The sequence below is a fragment of the Drosophila arizonae genome, chromosome 3 (assembly GCF_054131065.1).
Source record: "Drosophila arizonae isolate 15081-1271.41 chromosome 3, UAZ_ARI_1.0, whole genome shotgun sequence".
NCBI lineage: Eukaryota > Metazoa > Arthropoda > Insecta > Diptera > Drosophilidae > Drosophila > Drosophila arizonae.
The window spans coordinates 8,999,629-9,026,153 of NC_142923.1; the positions used below are offsets into that span (position 1 = coordinate 8,999,629).

The 26,525-nt window shown below is 41.4% G+C and overlaps 1 protein-coding gene and 1 long non-coding RNA gene across 4 annotated transcripts in view; one reads left to right on the plus strand and one right to left on the minus strand.

The window, feature by feature from the left end:
- Positions 1-24,555, plus strand: nompC (no mechanoreceptor potential C). Of its 3 annotated transcripts, XM_018004716.2 has the most exons (17): positions 1-1,288; positions 3,238-3,339; positions 8,164-8,265; positions 10,128-10,244; positions 12,037-12,129; positions 13,473-13,686; positions 13,769-14,064; positions 14,236-14,538; positions 14,608-16,035; positions 16,165-16,701; positions 16,769-16,975; positions 17,049-17,742; positions 18,169-18,255; positions 19,932-20,143; positions 22,350-22,478; positions 22,964-23,072; positions 23,421-24,555. In XM_018004716.2, the coding sequence occupies exons 1-17, from the start codon at positions 902-904 to the stop codon at positions 23,687-23,689; spliced, it is 5,286 nt and encodes a 1,761-aa protein (XP_017860205.1). In that variant the 5' UTR covers positions 1-901; the 3' UTR covers positions 23,690-24,555. The 3 variants fall into 3 exon arrangements, with proteins under 3 accessions (XP_017860205.1, XP_017860206.1, XP_017860207.1); XM_018004717.2 differs by lacking the exons at positions 18,169-18,255; positions 19,932-20,143 and adding an exon at positions 20,670-20,899 and having other exon boundaries at positions 22,964-23,081; XM_018004718.2 differs by lacking the exons at positions 18,169-18,255; positions 19,932-20,143 and adding an exon at positions 20,670-20,899.
- LOC149269641 (uncharacterized) overlaps positions 5,258-26,525 on the minus strand; it is an 89,743-nt gene continuing 68,475 nt past the window's right edge. The window contains exon 4 of the long non-coding RNA XR_016269043.1: positions 5,258-5,376. This is a non-coding gene — a long non-coding RNA (uncharacterized LOC149269641). The remainder of the gene's footprint in view (positions 5,377-26,525) is intronic.

The window sequence follows — 26,525 nt, forward strand, 5'->3', positions numbered from 1 at the left end:
AACAGTTTTCTCTTTTTACGGAATTATTCGATTTGGGATATCTGGAGGAGTCTGAACTTGACGACGGCTGAGAGTTCGCTTTATAGAGATTTTCGCGCCAAAAACGGTGTCGGGCATTCGGGGAATCAACAATTGTAAACAAACGCCTGCGCCGCAGAGCAGCCCGCAGACGGCTGCAGTGAGCGGCTTCGTCATGTTGCCAAGGTGCGCAACAATGGGGCTTGCCACGTCAAGTGGCAAAAGGAATTTCGACTGGCAAATCAGAAACTCGCAGAAGCTCGTGGCAGACGGTTGTTACCACATTTTGCACTCGCAGTCAAAACACACTTGGCCAACAAAGACGGCCAACGGCGACGGCGACGGCGACGGCGCTAAAGTGAGACGCACACGCAACCAGAAAAGGAGCCATAAAAATAAGGCTAAACATATAAAATTGTGTAGTAAAAGTGAAGAAAGCGAAGAAAGCAGCCGAAAAAGAAACCCAAAGCAATAATAATAGTAAAGCGGATGTGTTGTTGTTGTTGTTGTAATTGTTGTAAAGGAAACATACGAAAAGTGGGCGCCGTGCAAAAGCAACCAGAGCCGTGTCTGAGTGTCTGTGTGTGTGTGTGTGTGAGTGTGCTTGTGTGTTGCCAATGAAAATGCAAATTGTTGGCAACAAATATTGGTAAAACAACAAATAATACAATTGTGCAATGCCAGCGCAGGCCACAAGCTATGCAACGTACACGCTAGAGCGAGACAGCGAACAGCATAAACAATTCCTACAGTAAGCAACAATAGGCTGCAGTCTCGCCTCCTTTGTGCCTGGTTGTGTAATGGCCAGTGGTCGAGAGGCAGAGCTTTAAGCGTTTAAGCGTTTAAGCGTTAAGCGTTGAGCGTCTGAGCCAAGCCAAGTGGAATGTCGCAGCCTCGAGGCGGACGGGGCGCGCGTGGCGGCGGCGGCGCTGGTGGCGCCGGCGTTGGCCGCAAGACGCCCTCCTCATTGACGGGGCCGCCCGACGATTCGGCCAATACCAGCGAACGTGCAACGCCCGCCAGCAAGGCCGACTCGGATCCCAAGGATGACAGCTCCAGCAATGGCGACAAAAAGGATTCGGATCTGTTCCCGGCGCCCAAGCCGCCCAGTGCGGGCGCCTCGATACGGGACACGGCCAACAAGGTGCTGGCGCTGGCCATGAAGAGCGAGTGGACGCCCATCGAAGCGGAGCTCAAGAAACTGGAGAAATATGTGGCCAATGCGGGCGAAGATGGCAATCACATACCGCTAGCCGGAGTGCACGATATGGTAAGACAGCAAAAGAGACAGACTGTGAGAGAGAGAGAGAGAGAGAGAGAGAGAGAGAGTGAGAGAGAGAGAGGGGGAGTGAGTGAGAGACTTGGTGAGTGGGTACAGGACTTTGTAAAATCAATTTTGGAGCCCATCGAAAGTCGACGTCGCCCTTATCAACGTCCCCAACTGCGGCTCGACGGCGGGATTTCAGTTGTTGTTTGTTGTTTACTAGCCAAAATAACGACACAGTAGCTAAATGCAAATGTGTGTGTTGCTGTGTGTTATTTGATAGCGCGGCCCAAATGTTTGGCTGCCAAGGCGATGGCGGGCTCGCAGGCTACGTCCTGCCACAAGTTGCGCTGACTACCCCGAATAAACTCATAAAGCATCGAAATTGAAGCGCTTCGATTTCAATTTACCATAAAAATATCAAACGCAAGAGTCGTTGACATAAAATTAACGTTGCAAGTCTTAAGGCCGACAGCACCCCAAACGACCCAACAAACTGACAATAAAATGCAAGCAGCAGGCAGGGCCACAGAATAGAATATAATAGAAGTCTGAATGCAAATGCCCGATTGGAATGTAGACGGAAATAATGGGAAGCAACAACAACGAGCCGAGTCTGAGCTGAGCTGAGCGGGGGTAAGGCAAAAGGGTTGCCTCTCATGTAAATTATTTCACTGTGCGAAAGGCATCATTAACATATATATAGAGAGAAGTTTGGCTAGACAACAGCCAATGCTACCCTGTAGATTATAATTGTATATAGAGGTATGCACGGCCAGCAGGTTAATTTTGCTATAGATCGAGCTGTTCAAAGAACCCATTGCAGTTAGGCTAGAAATATTGGAAAGCTGAGCAAACTCACTTCAACAACTTTAATTTTTATTACTGATTAATAAATACACAAAAAGAAATAAATATATGTATAAAGGGTATACTCTAGTCGTGCAGCCCTTTCTTATTTTTTGTTCCAATTTTGGTTATTTGGCAACTATTTTTGGTGTATTTTCGGCGGCCAGACAGGACTAGGAAATTGTTATTATTATTATTTTGGACTTGATTTGGTTTTAATTATGAAAATTACGCAAAAAACAAAAGCAAAGACCAAATGAGGTGAAAATTAGGTCTTATCAGCGATGAGAGTGTAACAAGCCAAAACTAAGAATGAATACATACATATACTATATAAATATGTATTCTTTATAATTATGATGATGACATTGTGGATTAACTAAAAGTTTCAGTGTTCAGCAAACATGATAAGAGATTTGAACGTGGCAACATGAATCATGGAAATATTCTTGAATAAATTCGTTTATAATATATAAATAATATGGCATAATATGAATTATGATTCGGTTTCTTATGACTAACCATTATTTCAATTCCATGTTCTGGCCATAAATTCTTAAACTACATTTCTGTGGGTTTCATATACAAATCCTTGAGATTTAGAGTTTAAAAATGACAAAACAAAAAAAAAAAAATAAATAAATAAATAAACAAAAAAAAAAAAAAAAAAAAAAAAAACTAGGAAATATTTAAAGAGAAAATAATATGTGATCATATTTAATGTGATAATTTTAAATTAATTTAAAATACTTAACTATTCAACTTGAATTTCAGTTTTGCTTTATTGACATTTTATTATGATTTCAATAAATTAATTTATTTGTCTATGCAGCTGGGACTATATATTTTAGGACTAACTTAAGAAATGTTTAATTTTTGAGTTGTAAAAGAAAATTGACGAAAATAATATGAATTGAATACTAATAGATCTAAAATTTCATTATAAAGGAAAACTGATAAATACCTTTTTATAGGACTTAATACTAACTTAATACTAAAAGCATTAAAATTTGCCTCTAAAATTTTATTCCTAATATGCATTTGCACACCCAAATGTAAAGATTTCATTTCAATAATATATTTCCTAAATTTTTTTGCGGTTTCAGAATACCGGCATGACTCCATTGATGTATGCCACAAAGGATAACAGGACGGCCATAATGGATCGCATGATTGAACTGGGCGCCGATGTGGGAGCACGGAATAACGTGAGTATCAAGTGTTGACTGCTTAAGCTTAAATTACCAAGATATGGCCATTCAGAAGCAAAAAAATGGGCAAAAAAAAAAATAAATAAATAAATAAAAAGAATGCAAAGCGAAAGCAAAACAAGCCGATTCTGGAATTGTGTCAAATCGATAAAAACCGCATAATTAAATCTCATGCGGGGGCGTAACTGCCAGAGGGGTTGCCCATGAGCCGAGGTGAACGCACAGAGGCGGACCAGGGGCTGCGGTCCACGCACCGGCCGCACACGCATTGCCGGCCAGAGCGCCGGCGGGCCGCTCAACTGCCACTTAGCCACATAAGCGTCGCTGTGGGTCAACCGAACTGAGCTTGGCCAACAATTGTTTCTAGCTCTGGCGACACGCACAGGCGCCGAGGACTACGGTCTCACGTGGGGCATCAGCGCAGCGAGGGGGCCATTGCGGCGATTCATACACTCTGATTTCTAATTCACTGACTTTATGCTGCATACTTTGAGGCGCCGCCACAAAAATTACGAATCTATTTTCAGCTTGAAACGATTGAGTGGAAAATTGACTATGACTATGATATGATACAGAATTATGATACAAATCTGTAATAAATAGAGTATTTATAATAGCTATAAATAATCTAGGCAGTCTGAGTGCCTTAGCGCTGTAAGACGCATTGAAGTATATATTAAAATGATACTAATTTATTTCCAGTTGATTAAGAAATGGTTTAAAATTGTCGTGAGGCTAAAAATGAAGATATAGAGAGTTACCAGCTTAATATAATACAATATTACTAAAACATTACCAATTCATAACATTTTCTATTAAATATTATAACTTAGTTCAGTGTTGTAAAACGCACAAAATATTACAACTGTGCCAATATATAGTAGTACCTTCTCCTATCTCTTATCTCCAGCAAAAACCCCAAATGGAGCTCTATATCAAAATATGAAGTGAGCAGCAATTGCTCTGTTTATTTGGCATTTGTACCATTTAACTGGCCAATTGGGCATTGGACATTGGGTTTTTGGCATTTGGCATTATGTTTGCATGCCGCAATTACTTTGGTCAATTGTTCATGGGGCACACACGTACCAGATTTTCGCCGCAGAGCCGATAAAAATCCTTGACCTAATTACGAAATAATTGTTGGCCAACCAGAGTCGCCGAATTAAATTACCAAAACAAACATAGAAAACTCGGATTTGGCTGCAGACTCACATAAAAAACCCACTTTGAAGAAGAAATTTCCCAGCTCGGCTTGTTAAGCTGGTGTGAAATGTTAAAGGTTAATTGCAGTTCTCTGAATAATAATATTACAACTGTGACCGAAAATGTACGAATAATATATACGAGTATATTATAGTTTCTAATATATGCAAATTTCTGTTTGCATATGTAAAATTGGATTGGACTTGTGAGCTAGAAATGAAATCTTAAGGCTTAGTGGGCCTATAGTATTGACTTATTTTTCTTTTTCGTTGCTTTTAATATAGAATTAAGTTTTATTTATTCTGAAATTCTTGTAGGTTGTTTAGTTAAGTTTAAATCAGAAAAGGGCAACTCCATAGTTATTATATATGAGTTGCCAGAGTCAATATGGTATTGCCGGTATATGAAGGATTACCGGCCTGCAGATCTTTGAACTTAGCACCTAGACACCTAGCCAAGCTAGTCTAAACACAGAGTACTTGAGCTCCTAGTCTCATTTTATCTAATTTATGCCTCATAGATACCTCTCTATAGGCCATTTAAAAATCTAGACTTCGTATATGTATATAGTATAAAACTCAGCGCATACCTCGCTCATTCCTAAGAAACCGAAACTAGTGTGACTTTCGCTTGTCGCACACTTAATAACGCTGTTATCTCAGAGTTGCTCCAACCAGATCTCAGTAGTTTATGACTAGTTAAAAGTCAGGCCAATCGTAATTCAAATTTAATATACTTACCACACATACTAAATGCGTCATCTTTCGCTTTAAAACTGAAATCTTGATGAACTCATGCAACGGGAGGGCTGGTCAGAATGTTTAATAGCTGAAAATTGAAAGAGTGGGGCTACTTTTAATTAGAGCTGCTATTTTGCTAATGAATTAAAAAGGGAATGCAAAAAATAATTATGAAAAGAAAAGCAGAAAAGCACAATTCACTTCACGTGTGATGAAGCGTGTTTTGCATTATGTCATTTAATGGCTTATCTAAAAGTCGGACAACTCTAAAGTAATTCGCAGTCAACACGACACCTGCTCCACACACGTGTGGAGCACGGCCAGTGAAGAGAGCTGAAGTGAAATGATGTAACGAGTGGAGCTAATTAACATTTTGAGGCTGTCAAATGAGGGTGTTTAGCAGAAGGAGGAGGGGGCGAGTGGAAGAGAAGAGAGCAGAGCAGTCGGACTCACTCTGTCATGGCTGCAGCTAAATGGAGTCGAGGCTCGAGGCAGGAGGCGTACCCAACTTTATTTGTTGCAACTTAAAAGCCAATTAATCAAGCCGCCAGAAAATACCTTTTTGAATACGCCCCGTTGGCAGCTGCCCCCTGATGCCACGCCTCCCAGTTCCATAGCAGTCAGCTTTTTGGCGCTGACCTTTTAGCCAAGACAAATGGCCAAAATAGCAATGAATTGAAATAAAGGAGCGTTGAGGCTATTCATGGCATCACACACACTCACACTCATACATACACATCTATTTATGCAATTTTAATTAGAACCGACTTGGGGGCATTTTGGTATTTATTTGCTTGTAGCATTTCGGGGTATTTAAGCCACATGCGCGATGACAGCGTGCAATTTTTACATTAAGCCATTAACTGGGCTCAGACTCAATTTGTCAAATGTTGTGCGTGAGCACACGCACATCTCTCTGTGTGTGTGTGAGTGTGAGTGTGGCACTCGTATTAAGTCAAAATTAATTAATTTAATTAAATGCTGGCAGTCACCAAAAAAAAAAAAAAAAAAAATAGTGGGCAAAGCCAACTGAGCTGACATCAGCCAGCAATATAATTTAGTATTTTTTTCATTTTATAATTTCATTCTTTTAAGTGTCTTCTCTCTCTCACAGGGTGTGCGAGTGTGTGTGCAAGTGTGTGTAAATGACTTCATATTGGGCTTAAGACATTGTAGCATACTTTGTTGCTCGCCGCAAGGTTTACAAACAAACCGAAACTGGGTCGTCTTACGGGCAAACTGCTCTTCCACCCCTCTTGCTCAGCTCGAGCTCTAAGAGCTTCCCAAAGCGAGCCGCAAAAATGTGCTGGAAAATTTGCGCTTCCGTTTTTGTTGTATTTCCGGTTTTTGCTTTCGTTCCGCCACGGCACAAAAAACAATAACAACACTCATACACACACACACACTCACACACTTGACTCGACTTATTTGGAGTTAAAAAACTATGCAAAACAGGCGCGTGAAATATTATCTGTCTGACGTTTACTTTTGCAGGCCACTGTTTGTACACTTGCCCGACTTTACGAGCACCGCTACAAGCCCCACTAGCCTGGCTAAAACTGGGCTGTACCCAATGTCTTTCAACCGAGACATGTGTCAAAGACTTCGACTTGCGGTTTTTCGCCTATGTCCGACCAGCGTTCTATGTAAATTAGCAAAGGCAACGAACGGCAATAGGTGCTAAAGCTGAGACATGACATGAATTACGTATACGCCTGGCAGATAAGAGAATGCCAAAAAAGAGCTACGGGCTGGGCCATATTATTTGAATTCTGTGAAAAAGAACTTTTGAAATATTTTAAAACGTAAATATGTAAAATATTATTTATTTTCTCTTACAAGTTCCAATAATAACTCATTTAGGATCCTCTCTCTGCAGTTCCATTAACAGTTCACTTAACAGAATTTTTCCATATTTCATATAAAATAAAATATTTTTTGCCCTTTGATAAATTCCGATGTGAGCTTAGCTTAGATATTTATACACTCTTAATTTGCATATATTGAATATTAAATCAAGCTGGTGCTAAAGAAAACCAATTCAGCTTAAGTATACGATTATATAACTGCTCCACATTGCGCACCCCATGACAGCGCATTAAAGCCACTAATGCATATAGCAGGGAGCCTATAAAAAGCTCGACTCACTTCCGTTTACTGGGCGCAAAGCAACAAAAATAAAAGCATAAGTAAAAGAAATGTCCACGGGTCAAGTTATAAATTAAGTAAATCCGCCGTTGGGCCATGCGGCGTATGTGTAACATATTGCGTTATGGCTTATTACATAAGACGCTATATGGTAATGTAACTAGCTGGGCTCCACCTCCGTGCCCAGCCTGGGTCACTGGGAACGTGTCGCCAAATGGCTGAGGCAATCACAATTTGGGCTACGTCGTTATCTTTCAACAATTTTCATTGCTGGGTCATGAGGTAAGTCGGAATATGGGTTCTGGCTCTGGCTCTGATGCAGTTGTTGCATGTGTGGCACATACCTAACGACCATTAAGAAATGGCCAAAAGCGAAAGTCCACATGCAAAGATTGTGCTGCAAGGTGAACCAACAACAACAACAGCAACTAGAACAAGAGCCACAAAAACAAAAGCCAAGCCAATCAGCCGCACCTCTTGGCCAGGCCATGAAAAGTGCCCGAAGTGCATGGGCGGGGATCGGCTGAAGGGGGTAGCTAACAGATTAGGGGTAGGTTTTGGAAATCGACTGACTTTGACCCATTCAAGCAGTTGCTGCTGCTGACCTGTGCTACTTCAGACCCTCGAATGATCTTTAGCAATTGATTTAAGGTCCCACCCACCCACTATTGCCTGCTCCTTCGCATGCCCCTCTCTCATCCTCTCTGCTTTTTCATTTGTCTTACAGGATAATTACAACGTGCTCCACATTGCAGCGATGTATTCGCGTGAGGATGTCGTCAAACTGTTGCTGAACAAACGAGGCGTAGATCCCTTCTCCACAGGTGGTGTAAGTATACCCAAATGAATCTATATCTATATCTGTATCTATATCTGTATGTATCTATATCTATATCTATATCTATATCTATATCTATATCGATATCGAGAGCTATATCGAGATCTATAGCGAGAGCGAGAGCGATAGCGAGAGCGAGAGCGATATCGATAGCGAGAGCGAGATCGAGAGCTAGAGCTAGATCTAGAGCGAGAGCTATATCGAGATCTATAGCTATATCGAGAGCTATAGCGAGATCTAGATCTATAGCTATATCGAGAGCTAGAGCGAGAGCGAGAAGAGAGCGAGAGCTATAGCGAGAGCGATAGCGAGAGCGAGCGATATCGAGAGCGAGATCGATAGCGAGATCTATAGCTATATAGCGATCGAGAGCGAGATCTATATCTAGAGCTATATCTATATCTATAGATATCTATATCTATATCTATATCTATATCTATATCTATATCTATATCTATATCTATTATATCTATATCTATATCTATATCTATATCTATCTATATCTATATCTATATCTATATCTATATCTATATCTATATCTATATCTATAGCTATAATATAAAAGTTATTATATATATTACTAAGAGCTCTATTAAGTTCTCTTTCTTTTCCTTTTTTCTACCATTTTAAAATCCATTAAACGCATATTTTTCAATGTGCAAAGGTCAGCGCCTAAGATGTTGCCGCATGTTGCATGCGACTTTGGCACGTTAGGGGCTAAGGGGCCAATTAGTGGCGACAAGGTTAAGACTTTGGCTAATGTCGAGCTGCAGGGACCCTAATTTAAAAGCCAGCCAACAGTCGAGAGCCAGGGCCAGCCGCTCTTAGGTAAACAAACTGTGGTTACCAAGCACCATCTAATTTCTATGCTAAGTTAAGCCCAGTCTAAGGGGCGTCTGCCTTCTGAAAGATGGGAATATGTGCAATGGGAACCAATTTGTGAATTGAGTTTATAATTATGTATAGTAATTACATATATATTTATAATTCAGTGTCCAGGAAAATTTTCAAGTCTTTTCTTATATTTATTTAATGCTGTAACTTCAGATAGGATCTCTGCAGGGTATTTGCTAGTCAACCATTTCAAAGTGAAACATATTTGTTCAACATTTTAATTTCGTTTTTTGCCGCAATGAGAGAATGATGGGGCGTGGCAAGGCGCCTTATAGCCCAAATTACTGATGTTTATCAGTAGAGCACTTAGAAAGAGAGGCAAGGCACTAAGCAGAGGGAGATAGCTATAGCGCACACATATTCCTGTACCTTTTCTCCCACACACACACACACACGCACACACACACACACACATGCAAAGCAGATGTTAACTTTTGTTTTAGCAACAGCCAACTACTGCCTGAAGTGGGTGCCACTCGTGTGCGTGGCTAATGCCAACTCCAACACTTGCCCCCAGCCCAGGCCTCCATTGTGTTGGAGCTGTCAGTGTCAGAGGAGAGCAGGAAGTTTATAAAGCGCTGTTGCTGTCAATCTGTGATATGAGACGGTGCTAACAAAAAAGAGAAATGAATAAAAAAATACAGTCAAGTGACACGAAATGGGCTTATAAACCAAAAACCTGAGCGCTCCTCCATTCAGTTGCAATTGGGATTTTGAAGTGAATAGTTTTTTTCGGTTTTTTTTTTGGGATACTCTCGGGGGCGTTGGCATAAAATATCTATTGCCTACCTCTAGGCGACACATAAAACAGATCATTAAGTGTTGCCCAGGTGCGTGCCAGTCACACAGAGTGGAGTGTGGAGTGCACGGTCTATGTTTCGACACATTTCCACTTCTATTCGGATATTTATTGCGCCCATAAGATTATTAACTACTCTTCCATTAATTTCTCATTGCAGTCGCGTTCACAAACTGCGGTGCATTTGGTGTCCAGTCGTCAAACGGGCACGGCCACAAATATCCTCCGAGCTCTTCTAGCAGCCGCTGGCAAGGATATACGCGTTAAAGCTGACGGCGTAAGTATATTTACAAGTGTGTGTGTGTGTGTGTGTGTGTATGTCTGTGCTTGCCAAGAGCCACAAGTGTTGTGTGCAGGGCTGCTTCTAACTGGCCAAGTTATGAGCTGCTGGCAGTCGACATCAAGTGAAGTACACTCAAAGCCAGGCAGGTGCCAGGCGGTGCCAACGTAAACAAAAGTTTAATAAAAAACAAAGAGAATTGAAACAAAAGCAAATGGAAAATAACAACAACCATATCTAAAGCAAACAAAATTGCGAAAAATCAATATACAAAATATGCCCAAAGCAAAGCAAATGCAGTGCAAAGCCAAAAAAAAAAAAAAAAACAACTATGAATCAAAGTAAAGTACTGAAAAGCGAAAAAAATAAAAGTAAAAAACCCAAAAGCATAATCACAACACTTTAAATACCCTGTAGATAATAAACATGTTTCAGTCAGGGTATATGAAGTTTATCGAATGTATTTGATATGGAAAATAACTTATACTTTATTATGGTGTGTCTTTGGATATATTTTGTAGCTCAGATATTATAAGGTAGCTTACTTTGAATACGCTCATTTCAAATATTCAAAATTAAGAGATTCTATGATCCTATCTCGTTGTCTTTGCTTAGGCTGCAAACGCCTCAACTAAGAAACACACTCAATGATTAACAGTAGAGCCTCTAGGCTCAAACACAATCGTTCAGTCGGTCACAGAAGTTACTTAATTAACCCTAAAGCTGAAATATGACTAGAGAATAATAATAGAACGCATATGCTTTAGTCCCCTAGGGCATCCCCAACTTCTGCTACACCCTCACTTGTTCAACGATTAACTCGCATTGAACTGTCTTAAGAGCCGACAAACCAGGTGAGGCCAGGTGAGCCCGCCGGGCATCAGCTTAAATGCGGAACTATTTGTCGCATCACGTGCATGAGTGCAAATTCAGTCCGATATTTGGGCAACGCACGCGACGCGACTAGTGCATAAATTTACCTAGGGCCTCTTCTCTCTTCCATTGTATTGCCAAGTCGCGTCGATTGATGGTCTAGACAAAAGACTTTTGCGATACGGCAACTTGATTTAAATCAATTAGAGTCGGGGCCAGGCCGGCATCTACAGTCGCTCGCCCACAGTTAATGGCGCTGTCAGACGAAATTAGCTGGATAAACTATTTAGGTAGGCTGATAGCTTCTTACCACTTCCCAGTTTTCCATTTCCCATTTCGATACCTCCACAAATAGTTGAATAGTTTTTCAGCTCGTCTAGCAATGACATCGGCACGCACATTTGCCGCGTCTTTGCGGGCTGTGCTTCCTATACAGCAGATATCTGTGTATACATGTATATAGACAGAGAGATAGAGAGAGGTAGAGAGAGAGAGAGAGAGAGGCTATATACTTCATCTATGAGGGCGCTCAACTCGTTGCCAACAACAAACACATAAGGGAAGGGGTGGGCGGGTACAGCTCCGAAAACAACTGAAAAAGGGGGTCACGAGTTGCTCTACTACAACTTGATTTACTTGCCAGCTGAGCAGGTGAGCAGAGACGGTTCGGGTCGGGTCTAAGGGCTGAGGGAGGAAGTGTTAAGCGGGACTCTCTCATGCGCCTTTGCCAGTTCAAAGTTCGCGCGAAAAGTTGCGAACTTGGCTAAAAATAGGCAAAAACATGCAGTCGTTAACACTTGAGGCATGAATTGGCTAATTGGTTATTTATGTTGGGTGTGTGTGTGTGTGTGAGTGTGGGTGTAGCCCTAATTATGTTACCAATTTAAGCTATACGAGTATCTATCTATCTTTATAGCGTGGCAAAATCCCATTGCTGCTGGCTGTGGAGTCGGGCAACCAGTCCATGTGCAGAGAGCTTCTGGCCGCACAAACGGCAGAGCAACTAAAGGTGAGTAGAACGAATTATAACGGTAGGTATGTGCTATAGCTAAAATATACAGCAGAGATAAAAAGAAAAGGGGAAGGGTGGTGTAGGGAATTGCATATAGGAATAGTACAAATATTTTATATATGTATAAATAGTATCAATAGAAAGAGTAGCAGCAGAGATAAGAGGACAGAGCAGCTGAAACTCATAAAAATAAAATATAAATAAATATTAAATAGAACAAAAATAAAGAGCAGCAGATATAAATGGATAGGGTATAAGGAAAATATGTGTATATAATATATTAATTCACAAAAATAGAAATAGAAAATTGAAGGACGAAATGCTAACGCACTGCGTGAGTGGAGAATATTGTGAATAAATAAGTAGAAAACGGAAAGAAGTTTAGTTGGCATTGAAGGCAAATCAAGGAGCTCATTCACTAAGACATTAGAAGGGAGAAATAGGTCTACATTGAAAGGCTGCACTTGAGTCAATCGAATGTTTTAGTCAAATTTTAACTTAGGGTATACTTCATTTAACTTTGCCAAGCTCACAAATCATTTCAACTTCTGATAATATTATCATTCGTGACATCTAATACACATTAAGTGCCTGGCCTACATTTCAAATTTTAGACACATGCAAAATGCATAAATTCAAATTTGCGATGCGTGAAAGAGATTTGCTAATCAACTTGCAAGACTTTTTTTCTAGATTGTATGCAAATACCCTCTGCAGGGTCACAAATCAAGAATATTATCAAAATGCAGAAATCAAACAAGTCTCAACTGTCAAAACTTGACCAAGTTATGAAAGAAATGCAAATGCCTAGGCGATATGGCAACGCTACGCACAAGTGAAGTGCGGCAACAGCGCACGCAATGCGAAAAGAGGGAAGGGCAAAAAGGGGGAATGCAACAGTGCAAAATGTGACATTGGCGCAAAGTTTTTAGTGCTGTTTTCAATTTGCACGGCAGACACACACACACTCACTCACACACACATACACTGAGCCTGATACAGGTGTAGAGTCAAGAGCAGTGCGTGTTGATGAAATTAACCAAAAAAGGGGTTAAAGTTAAAGTTCGAGTTAGTTGACTTTGGGCCAAAAGCGCTTGGCACGCAATCAGCCGGCTAACAAAGTGGGTCAGAAGTGTTGCGAAAACGCAGTTAAAACACATCGAACAGGCCAGCTAATAGTGTGTGTGTGTGCGTGTGTTTGTGTGTAGTCCAAAGAGTTAACCTTGTTACGGGCCTAGCTCGATTTGCATATTCAAAAATAAACCAAAAGGCGATGGTAATCGCCCGATTTGGAGTTGCAATTTCTTGAGCCTGAAGTGGATTTTTCTTTTCGATTTTAGGCAACGACGGCCAATGGAGACACGGCCTTGCATTTGGCCGCCAGACGGCGGGACGTCGATATGGTCCGCATTCTGGTGGATTACGGCACCAATGTGGACACCCAGAACGGGGAGGGCCAGACGCCGCTGCACATTGCCGCCGCGGAGGGCGACGAGGCGTTACTCAAGTACTTTTACGGGGTGCGTGCATCCGCCTCCATTGCGGACAATCAAGGTGAGTCAACAGCACGTAAAAACCTATACGTCAATTATTTTTTCTTTTTTAACTTGCTTCCTCTTCCTCGTCCTTCGCGCAGACCGCACACCCATGCATTTGGCCGCCGAGAATGGACACGCACACGTCATTGAGATCCTGGCGGACAAATTCAAGGCGAGCATCTTCGAGCGCACCAAGGATGGCAGCACACTGATGCACATCGCATCACTCAATGGCCATGCTGAGTGCGCCACGATGCTCTTCAAGAAGGGCGTCTATCTGCACATGCCCAACAAGGATGGCGCCCGCAGCATACACACTGCCGCCGCCTACGGTCACACTGGCATCATCAATACCCTCCTGCAGAAAGGCGAGAAAGTGGATGTTACAACCAACGTGAGTAGACAGACAGAGAAGTCCTCCCTAAGTCCCATTCCCAAAGTCAAAGTTTAGTTCATTACCCCATTAAATTCCTACTCTTCCGTAAAAGTCTAGTGAATTACCCCAGTTCCTTTATCTTTGATATCAAAGCAAAACCTCTTTAATAGTCTCCTATATCCTTTCCAGGACAACTATACGGCACTGCACATAGCCGTGGAGTCCGCCAAGCCAGCTGTTGTGGAAACCCTGCTCGGCTTTGGTGCCGATGTGCATGTCCGTGGGGGTAAGCTGCGGGAGACCCCGCTGCATATTGCTGCGCGAGTCAAGGACGGCGATCGTTGCGCTCTGATGCTGCTTAAGTCCGGAGCGAGTCCGAATCTAACGACCGATGACTGCTTGACGCCGGTGCATGTGGCCGCGCGCCATGGAAATCTGGCGACAATGATGCAGCTGCTGGAAGATGGAGGCGATCCGCTATACAAATCGAATGTGTGTAGAGCTAATGGCAGTAGATCCATTCACAACCACTCAATCACTGCTTTTCCTTTACCTTTCCAGACTGGGGAAACACCCTTGCATATGGCATGTCGGTCGTGTCATCCGGAAATCGTGCGTCACCTCATTGAGACAGTGAAGGAGAAACACGGCCCGGACAAGGCCACCACGTATATCAATTCTGTGAACGATGATGGCGCCACGGCGCTCCATTATACTTGCCAAATTACCAAGGAGGAGGTGAAAATACCCGAATCCGATAAGCAAATCGTGCGCATGCTGCTCGAGAACGGGGCCGATGTGACGCTGCAGACGAAGACCGCGCTGGAGACGGCCTTTCACTATTGCGCCGTCGCGGGCAACAATGACGTGCTGATGGAGATGATCTCGCACATGAATCCCACGGACATACAGAAGGCCATGAATCGGCAGTCGTCGATCGGCTGGACGCCGCTCCTGATTGCCTGCCATCGGGGGCACATGGAGCTGGTCAATAACCTTCTAGCGAATCATGCGAGGGTCGATGTCTTCGACACGGAGGGTCGATCGGCGCTCCATCTGGCCGCGGAACGAGGCTATCTGCACGTGTGCGATGCGCTGCTGACGAACAAGGCCTTCATCAACTCCAAGTCGCGCGTGGGACGCACCGCCCTGCATTTGGCGGCGATGAACGGATTCACGCATCTGGTGAAGTTCCTCATCAAGGATCACAATGCGGTGATTGACATATTGACGCTGCGCAAACAGACGCCGCTGCACTTGGCGGCGGCCAGCGGACAAATGGAGGTATGCCAGCTGCTGCTGGAGCTGGGCGCCAACATCGATGCGACTGATGATCTGGGCCAGAAGCCCATTCATGTCGCCGCCCAGAACAACTACTCTGAAGTGGCCAAACTGTTCCTGCAGCAGCATCCCTCTCTGGTGAATGCCACCAGCAAGGATGGCAACACTTGTGCCCACATTGCTGCCATGCAGGGCTCCGTCAAGGTGATCGAGGAGCTCATGAAGTTCGATCGGTCCGGCGTGATATCAGCTAGAAATAAATTGACCGATGCCACGCCCCTACAACTGGCCGCCGAGGGCGGACACGCGGATGTGGTGAAAGCTTTGGTGCGCGCCGGCGCCTCCTGCACCGAGGAAAACAAGGCCGGCTTCACGGCCGTCCACTTGGCCGCCCAGAACGGGCATGGCCAAGTCCTGGACGTGCTGAAGAGCACCAACTCGCTGCGCATCAACAGCAAAAAACTGGGCCTAACGCCCCTGCACGTCGCCGCCTACTACGGCCAGGCGGACACGGTCCGCGAGCTGCTGACCAGCGTGCCGGCTACGGTCAAGTCGGAGACACCCACGGGCCAGAGCCTCTTCGGGGAACTGGGCACAGAGTCGGGCATGACGCCACTGCACCTGGCGGCCTTTTCGGGCAATGAGAATGTGGTGCGATTGCTGCTGAACTCGGCGGGCGTACAAGTGGATGCAGCTACCGTGGAGAACGTAAGCCTGAAATAACTTGATTGAAATAACATTATTCCTAGTCTAGACTAACAAGAGCTAACTCAATTGTTCTGCTATATTCCTTACTGCCCTAGTCATTGCATTTACTAATCCAACTATCTTCTTTAGGGCTACAATCCGCTCCATTTGGCTTGCTTCGGTGGACACATGTCAGTGGTTGGTTTGCTTCTGAGTCGGTCGGCGGAGCTCCTGCAATCCACGGATCGCAATGGTCGCACTGGGCTGCATATCGCTGCCATGCACGGCCATTTCCAGATGGTGGAGATCCTGCTCGGCCAGGGCGCTGAGATAAATGCAACCGATCGCAACGGTTGGACGCCACTGCATTGTGCTGCCAAAGCCGGCCACTTGGATGTGGTGAAGCTGCTGTGCGAGGCGGGCGCCTCGCCCAAGTCCGAGACGAACTATGGCTGTGCGGCTATTTGGTTTGCCGCATCCGAGGGTCACAACGAGGTGTTGCGCTATCTGATGAACAAGGAACACGACACCTACGGTCTGATGGAGGACAAACGGTTTGTCTACAATCTGATGGTCGTGTCCAAGAACAACAACAACAAGCCAATACAAGAGTTTGTGCTGGTCTCCCCAGCGCCCGTGGATACGGCAGCCAAACTATCCAACATTTACATCACACTCTCGACTAAGGTGCGTTGCAAGGGGTAACTATCCTAAGAGATTCCCATCTAATCTCTTACATTTTGTGCCACTGCAGGAGAAGGAGCGCGCCAAGGATCTGGTGGCAGCTGGCAAACAGTGCGAGGCTATGGCCACGGAACTCCTAGCTTTGGCAGCCGGCTCGGATTCCGCGGGGAAGATCCTGCAGGCCACGGACAAGCGGAACATTGAGTTTCTCGACGTGCTGATCGAGAACGAGCAAAAGGAAGTCATTGCTCATACGGTGGTCCAGCGATATCTGCAAGTGTGTTCATCAATCCAATTCGAGTCCCTTGGGACAGCTTAAATCTAGAATTGATTTCTGACTCCTGCTCTAGGAACTGTGGCACGGCTCATTGACATGGGCGTCGTGGAAGATAATGTTGCTGCTGGTTGCGTTTATCGTTTGCCCGCCTGTATGGATTGGCTTCACATTCCCGATGGGGCACAAGTTCAACAAGGTGCCGATCATCAAGTTCATGTCCTACCTCACCTCGCACATATACCTCATGACACACCTGAGCATTGTGGGCATAACGCCCATCTATCCGGTGCTGCGTCTGAGTCTGGTCCCCTACTGGTACGAAATAGGCTTGCTCATTTGGTTGAGCGGTTTACTTTTGTTCGAGTTGACGAATCCCTCGGACAAATCGGGATTGGGATCAATCAAGGTGCTCGTCCTGCTGCTGGGCATGGCCGGCGTGGGCGTACACGTTGTCGCCTTCCTGTTCGTCTCCAAGGAGTATTGGCCGACATTGGTCTATTGCCGCAATCAATGCTTCGCCTTGGCCTTTCTCTTGGCCTGCGTACAGATCCTGGACTTTCTATCCTTCCATCATTTATTCGGGCCGTGGGCCATTATTATTGGCGATCTGCTTAAGGATCTGGCGAGATTTCTCGCCGTGCTCGCTATCTTTGTGTTTGGCTTTTCCATGCATATCGTGGCGCTGAATCAATCATTTGCCAATTTTACGCCCGAGGATCTGCGCAGTTTCGAGAAGAAGAATCGAAATCGGGGCTACTTCAGTGACGGTAAGTCCAAACGTTTGCTTTTTGCTTAAATTTCCAATTATTAAGAAAAAAAAAATCCCTTTTCAGTTTATATTTTTGTTTGGAATGTTTTCGCAACATCCTTTTTGGTTTTTCCTGAATTGTTATTATTATTATTAAAGTTCAATGTGTCTTGATAAGTATCTGTATCTGCCTTTGAATGAAACTGTGTGCTCAATGTTCACCTATGAAATACAACTACAACCACAAAATACAACAACTATTTGCATGCTGTACAACAAACCAAACTGAACCAATCCTCTTTGATGTCGTCATGTGTTCTAAAAATATACCCAACCACCCCCACCCCGCCCCGACCCCTTTGTGCTATATCGAAACCGCAGCCTAACTTCCCACAATTACAACTAATTAATGTCATTCTCTGTTTACCACGCTGTATTATGTCAGATGATATGCCCACTCCACGCCCTCCGCCCGTGGAGAGTTATGTCGATAGTCGCTTCAGCGAATTCCGACGCAAACACAAAGATGATCGTAAGTTCCCTTCAGTCTCTACTTGCATGGGCCCCTCATATCCACATATCCATACCATATGTGGGCTCTATCTGTCGCATATATAACTTACTATATACTCGTTCACTCAACTTATTCGCAGGTCGGCGGCCCTAGCATTATTTTGGGCCAGCCGTCCGCAGTTCCTCTTGCCTTCAATGTTGTGTGTAAAAGTTTTTTTATTGTCATATTTATCTTATTTTCCAGTTGTAATGGAAAAAGCAATCGCTGCAAATTCCCACACATAATACTTATATACCCGATGTTAGCCTTGTTCTTGCTCTCTTTAAGTTCCTTTCGTTTTGAGGCATGTTTTCGTTCGTCATGGTCAACGGATTCCGTTCAACATATATATATATATAATATATTTATATATGTACTTTGTGCATTCTCGATGTTGTGGAGCAATCAATGTTTTATAGGTATCATCTGCTACATTATTATATTATTAACAATATTTTGTTTTGTCTATTCTTTGTAATTGTAAGTGCTTGAGTTGCTTTATTTAAAACTATGTAGATTTTTATAGCATGAATATTCTTTTTGATTCCATTTTGATTAAACTTTATTTAAGTTAAGAAGATTCATATTTTTGTGGCTTCACTAATTGTGTGGGGCTTAAAAAACTTGTTCTTTGAGTTGTAGACTTAAGAAAGTAAATAATAGGTGAAAATATTTGATTTTGAATCGATTTGATATAATGTTGTTCTTTTGATATAGGGGATCTATGAAAGCCTTTTAAGTTTTATAAACGTTGTCATCAAATTAAATCCTTGGTATTTTATTAAAATTTTGAAATGAAATAACTGAAGATTTTTTTTTTTTTTTAATTAGTATCGAATAAAAATCGCTCAAGAGATTGATGAGAGTTTAAGGGAAATACAAATGTATTCAGAGATCTGATTGATGATAATACAAATTATTCTCGTAGGAGTTATAAAAGATATTAGTTATATTTCTGAGTCATAGAACGAAATGTTTTAAACTATAACACAGTTTGATTTTAAATTTCAACTTATTTTTACCGCTATATAATTTGTATAATTTTTCTAATTTGTTTAATGCATTTTCCACATTTGCGCAACGTGTACAATATAAATCAAAATAAAATAAATAATTCAATATTGCATGTTGATGTTTTGCAAAAGTCGCCAATTTGAACACAAAATATATATACTCTATTTAAATCGATGTTGAATATTCAATCAAGATATTTTCTGGGCTTAAAGCTTGTGCTGCTGCCGCTTGGCAAACACGAAAAAACAAAAAAATCAAGTTAAACCAAATTAATCGTGCACAAAACGGCGAAACGAATCATATGAAGAAAATCCCCACACGAAATATCGATACTTATCGATGCTGTCGTATGTGTGTTGAACCGATAATTAGTTACTCGAAACAATCGAATGCCTGACGTGTTGCTGTTGTTGTTTTGCTGCTTTTAGCCACCAATCATAAAAATATAAGAAAATTCGTAAGAATTCTTGCACACACGCCTGTGCCAAGATCAATGTCAATCTCAATCAATCAATCAAACAATATGCAGCATACGCCCACAAATTCTGCCTCACAGTTAGCTCGTGTTGTGTACTATGTTAAATGTTCTACATAAGCATATGGAAAGAAAGACAAACCAAAAATTCTTTGGACGTTGTTAGGACCCATGACACCATTTCTGGCTTTCGAGCGTCTGTTCTTCGCTGTGTTCGGACAAACGACCACCGTGGACATCAATCCCATGCGACATCTGCGTCCCGAGTGGACCGAGGTGCTGTTCAAATTTGTCTTTGGCATCTATTTGTTAGTGTCTGTGGTTGTACTCATTAACCTGCTAATTGCCATGATGTCGGATACTTATCAACGCATACAGGTTTGTATTGACAATCTTCACTAATCGCAAACACTCTCTCTTCCCCCTCTTTCTCTCTCTCTCTCTTCCCTCTTATCAATACTTATGATTTCAATTACAATACATATATTATATACGTATGTAAATTTGATATTATTTTCATTTAAATGCTGTGTGAACAACCCCGTTAACCGCAATTGGCGCTCGTTTCCTGTTGCTGTTGTTGGGGGTTGTTCGATGGGGCCAAATCGAATCGAAACACGATTTGGCCTATTGACCAACCACAATCTCCAATGGGCGTCCGTTATCTTTTTATTTTTCAAAACTAATGTCAACGCTGTGTGGTGTCCGTGGACATATCAAAATGGGGGTGGAATGTGATTCGGAAATTGACATTTAATGGTTTGGTATGGGCTGCGTTGGGGCTGTCGGGTTGGTATCTGTCAAATGTGAAACGTGTAATGTGAAATGAAATCGGAATTTGGAATACGAATACGACGACCACGATTACGGAAATACGAATACGGAAATATACGACACGACACAGTGCGCATGCATCCGATTAACTCGTTCGAGTTACTGTTCTTCGCCGTGTTTGGCCAGACGACGACGGAGCAAACGCAAGTTGATAAAATCAAAAATTTAGCCACGCCCACTCAACCGTATTGGGTTGAGTATCTGTTCAAAATTGTCTTTGGCATATACATGTTGGTATCGGTGGTTGTACTCATTAACCTGCTGATTGCTATGATGTCAGACACCTATCAAAGAATTCAGGTAGTATTGCTAATGGCGCTTAATAACAAAAAACAAACAAAAATCTCCTTTATTCTTTAATGCTATTTTCTTATGCTACTTAACATAATATTAAAAATATATTAATATAAAATCTAAGCTATGTATTTGATAATATTTTACTAATTTTCAAGTCTTTTTCAGCTTACAACGAGAGTTTTAGTTTATAAAAATTTAAATTATTATATTTAATTAGACATATCTATGGTGGGTGAAAATTAATATGGTGATATATAGTGAGGAGCAAGAATTTTGATAAGTAAAAATCTATTTCAAATAGGTGAGGGGACAAGAGCTAAGGTTAAAGGAAACCAGAAATCAGTTCCACAAGAAGGAAACGATGTGAGAAGTAAAGAGAGCAGCGAGAAACAAATCCATAAGAGATAAAGAATTTAACTATATGTTAGAAGAGAAGTCCAATTCTTTAAAGAGAACGCCAAGCTTTCAAGAAGTGATAGAAACAAAAGTTTAGAGAGAAAAGGATGCAAATTTAAGCAAAGTAAACCAAGCAAAGAACCCTTAACCAAAAAATTCCCTATAAGATCCCCAGTTATGTAAATGAAATATATAGGTTACCAACAACTAATAGTACTTCACATCGTTACTCCTGCCTATACCAAAGCCAGTTTTTAGCATATACATATCTATATTTACAACATACTATAAGATAACAGTAAAACGAAATATATTCCCAAATATTTTTAGCATTAACTGTGGCAACTTTTGTAGATCCATCAACTGCCCAGACTTGCATCTTCCAGGTTTTTTCGAAATACAAAATTAATAGCTATCTGTGGGATACAATCTCCATTCGAGAGAACAAATTGTGTCGCACAGATAAAACACCCTGGCTTATAGATTAGATTACAATTAGAATGTGCTAAAAAACCATGCAATATAAATTTAGTCTGTGTTTTATAGCTTTAGACATAGTAAAGCGCCTAGCGAAAGTAGCTTCCTGTGACTAGTGTTGAGCAATACGCGCGGCCAGTGTTGGCAACTGCATGCTTTACAACCAATAACTGCTGCATGTTCTGTGTCTATGTCTATGTCCATGTTTAAGTCTCTAAGTATATGTATCTCCAAAATATACCAATAAATGCGTCAGATTTTGCATACCAATTTCTTGAACAGTATCGATCAGTTACCTGGATGGGGCGATATGCAGAGGTAGATACTCTGCTGGTGGAAATTGATAAGCAAAATCAACGTCTACATTTGTATATTTCTTTTATTGAAATTTCTCAGTTGCAGCGCTTAAGATAAATATTAATGAATATGTATTAGAATTGAAATTGTGAATGCTTGAACAAAGTCATGAAACTCATTTGTGTTAAATCGTATTCTTGTTCTATTTTATGTATTTATATTTGAATCATGTCTCATCAACATCATAATGATCATTCAATGCGAAAAACCTATGAAATACTAGGCACAATCCGACATCGAATGGAAATTTGGCCTATCCAAGCTTATACGCAATATGCATCGCACCACAACAGCGCCATCGCCGCTTAATTTAGTTACCACCTGGTTTATATGGATCGTCGAGAAGGTCAAGGTAAAATATCAAATGTTCGAGATAAGAAAAATGCAAACAACTAAACTAAACTACAAACTGATAAGAACGAACTCTATAAGACACTTAATCAGACCGTGTCCATCGATCAGAACTCGCGTAGTTGCTGACCTTTTCTGCAAAACCATTTAAAGCAATTTGGCAACAACTGCAAATTTTGGTTTACAAAAGAAATAAATGTGTCAACGACTGTGTGTCTACAAATGCTTTAAGTGTGTTGCCTGTAACAAGTGCACCCTGTATGTAGCTGCACCACCCTGTGTCAATCGTATTCCGCGCACTTGGTCACACTTTTATCAATATTGTTTTTCATTCTTTCGTTCCTTTGGCTATGGCTGCTTTTAATGTTTAATCAATGTGTGTTGTTGTGTCTCTTGTCTCTGTATGTTCTGTTTGATTGTCATGTCCCGCGTCTCTTCCCCTCTCAAATGCGCCTTGACCCAATCAAACGCCCACTCACGCCACAGGCACGCATGAAGAAAAAGAAGCGTCCAAGTCTGGTACAGATGATGGGCATACGGCAGGCCAGTCCACGCACCAAAGCCGGCGCCAAGTGGCTATCGAAGATCAAGAAAGGTGAGCAATGTATGTATCGTTACCTTACGAGTGAGTGACCCCCTTTTCCCCCCTTCGTGACATACAAAAGAGAGCGACCCTCTCTCTCTTCACGCTCAACGTTGGTAAAAGTGCAAGAGTTTTGTAGCAACAAGCGTTTGTCCGTCAACTCACTCGGTTTCATCTATCTCTCTCTCTCTTTAAATCTGTATCTATAACTGTGTTTTATCTATCTCAAACTTACTCTTTCTACAATTGGCGCGCTCTAGCTCAAAATTTCTTTCTCAACTTCCAACATTACTCTCCCTTCCTCTCTCTCTCTCCTTTTTTTGGAGAAACATAGATAACTTGTATTTATTTAATTCTCAGACTCCGTGGCCTTGTCCCAGGTGCATTTGTCACCCTTGGGCTCACAGGCCAGCTTCTCGGCTGCCAATCAGAATCGCATCGAGAATGTCGCCGATTGGGAGGCGATTGCGAAAAAGTATCGCGCGCTCGTTGGCGACGAGGAGGGCGGCTCTCTGAAGGACTCGGACGCAGAGAGCGGTTCGCAGGAAGGCGGTGGCGGCGGCGGCGGTGCGCCCCAAGCGCCGGCACAGGTGGGCAAGGGCAAGGGCAAGGCGGTTGCCAAAAAGTAGAACTACATTTTGAATGCTTGGCTTATAAGTTTAGGCTCTTACACATTGGCTTACTAAACGAGTTTCGATTACAGGTCTAAGCATCAACCCACTCAGATACTACTACTTCTACTTCTACTACTACTACTACTACTACTACTACTACTACTTACTACTCTATCCAAAACTTCTCTTCCTTACTTCCCTTCTTCAATTCTTCAACTCTCCCATCTCGACTGTCTTCTCGCCTTCTAATCTAAGTGACTCTTAAGCTAAGCTGCACAAAAAAAAAAAAAAATCCAAAAATGTCGAAATTAAGCTTCACATATACAAAATGAATTTAGCTAGAATATTGAAATTGTTTTTGGTAATTTGTAAGCCTTTTTCATTTCTATTTAGTTAAAGAACAAACAAATTTTTTTATGAAACAACATTCTAAACAAACGAACAACAAAAACAAGTTTTCCATAATTTGAGCTAAGTAAGTTTTTTAGATCCGTTTTGGATTTGCGTCGAAGTCATCCACATTTGCCTAACTTCCAAGCAATTTCATATTTTATACATAAGTAAAAACTCATTAAAAAAAAAGAAAAAGATTAAGAAGAACCTGATGATATATCTAGCATTATTTATATTCGTATCTGGTAGTCTGTAAGTTTTTAACTTTAGCTTCTCTTGACATTTTTATCATTAAGCTTTTCATACAATGCGGCGTTGTTTTTTTTTATATATATTTTTTAGTATTTTAAAAAATGTGAAATTTATTCAATTCTATTTTTATTCGAATTCTAAGTGTAAAATTGATATATGTATTTATTAAAGAAAAAACGCCTTAAATTTCTTATATGTAACTATGTGTAAATAAATAGTCATATTTTAAATAACAAAAATAACTTTGAAATGTTAACGCATTTTTTTATTTTATTACTATAATCTCATAATAAATTAAATTTTTTAATACGACAAACAAGTGTTTTTCTATATATCTATCCGCGACTACAATTTAAATTTCGTTCAGTGTAATTACCCGTTCTGTCTCTTTTGCACAGTTTGTTAAGTGAGTGAGCATATATGTATATTTGTCCCACTCTACGCAGGTTGTGTTCTTTGCTTGGGTTTATGTCTTAGTTACGTAGTTACTTTTATAGCCGCCAGAGGGCGCCTTGCTCGAAAATAGTGAAATGTATTTTTCGAACCGATTTCGGATTTATTTATTAAAGAAATTAAGCAAAAACATTAAATTTTCGGAAATTTGATAAGTTTACTGTATATAAATATAAATACAAGAGGTAAAATATATAATATTTTCATTATATATTGCGAGAACTGGACTCTTTATGCGTCTGTTGTTTTGAGAATATCAAAATTAAGTTGATTGTAATTATCAATTAAGAAAACATTAAAAATATCCATAAACTCTTATTATGAGTCAAAGTATATAAGTATATTATTTTTCAGACAGTTCAAACACTATATCGAGTCTTCTATTACAGTGTAATAGGTTTTTAATGAATGAACTAATGTCAAACTGCTTGTTAAACACATTTTGCGACTATTTGTATCATTTGAGATTTAATTTCTGCATATTTCATATTGAAATATTTGAAATATCTGGAAATCAACAACTAAGGCAATTATTTTCACACAGACAGACAGACACACACGCGTGTCATGAGCTTAAATTGACCAAGGTGTTGAACTGAGCAAGTGAATTTTAATTTGGCTTTAACTGCAGCAGCAGCAACAACAGCAACAACAACAACAACAACAACTACGGCAGCAGCAACAATTGCAGGTGTCACATTTTGGTTGCAAAGTGTTGAAAACAGCAACTGGTCGCAAACGGGTTGCATAGTTGTTGCTGCTGCTGTTGTTGTTGCTGTATTTTATTATAGATAATTGGCTTTAGCCGCTGTCACTTGATTGCTGAATATGCTGACATTGTTGTTGCCGTTGCAGCAACAATATTTTTAGCCCGATAAGCCGGCAAACAAGTTGCCGCACATGTAAAACAGTTTTTGTGTGGCTCCATCGCAGTCAGGTTTATGGCCAGCCGCCTGTCAAATTTGCTTACAATTAGGCAGTTAATAAATTTTCCTGCTGATTTGCAATGCGTTGCGTTTGCTGCAACTGCAGCCCGAAAAATACCAAATTGATTAATGCCACTTTCTCGCATCGGCTACCGAATAGCCACAGAGATAGTCGAAGATGGACAGCTGCATGTTAACTGAAAATAAATTCAAATGAAGGCAACAGACAACTCGCTCTCAGACCCTGTTCATCATTCATCAAACAGCCAGACCAGACCAACAACAACAGCCAAGGTGAGTGCAGCAGCAGCAACAACCAGCGCCAGGAAGCGCGCAACTGCAACAAATGCAACAACAGCAACAGCAACAACAACAATGGCAATCAGCATCCACAACTGCCACAACATGTGTGTGGTGTTTGGCACAGCAGGTGACATTTTCAGACCAGGAAAAGGCATCAAATAAATGTAAACAAGGCAGAACAACTTTTACTGAGTCACCGAAGTTTTGATACCCTTAGAAGAACTTTTATGCGGGAGTTGCTTCCGATGGGAGCAAAAGAGTTTGTAGGAACTCAAATTTGAATAGCTATAGATGATATTTGTATTTAATATATATCTTAGATAAATCTTGATAACTTGAAATCATATAAAACCCTTTGATATTTATATTTTACTTATTTTAAAGAACTTTGTGTGATGGAAAGTATTGATATCGTAATGCACTAGCAAAGCGGGAGAGTTCTCAGGAGTCATCAGGATTTCATTATATCAGCTTTTAGTCCAACTAATTCAATATATGGATCCAATTGTCATTCAAGTATTTCC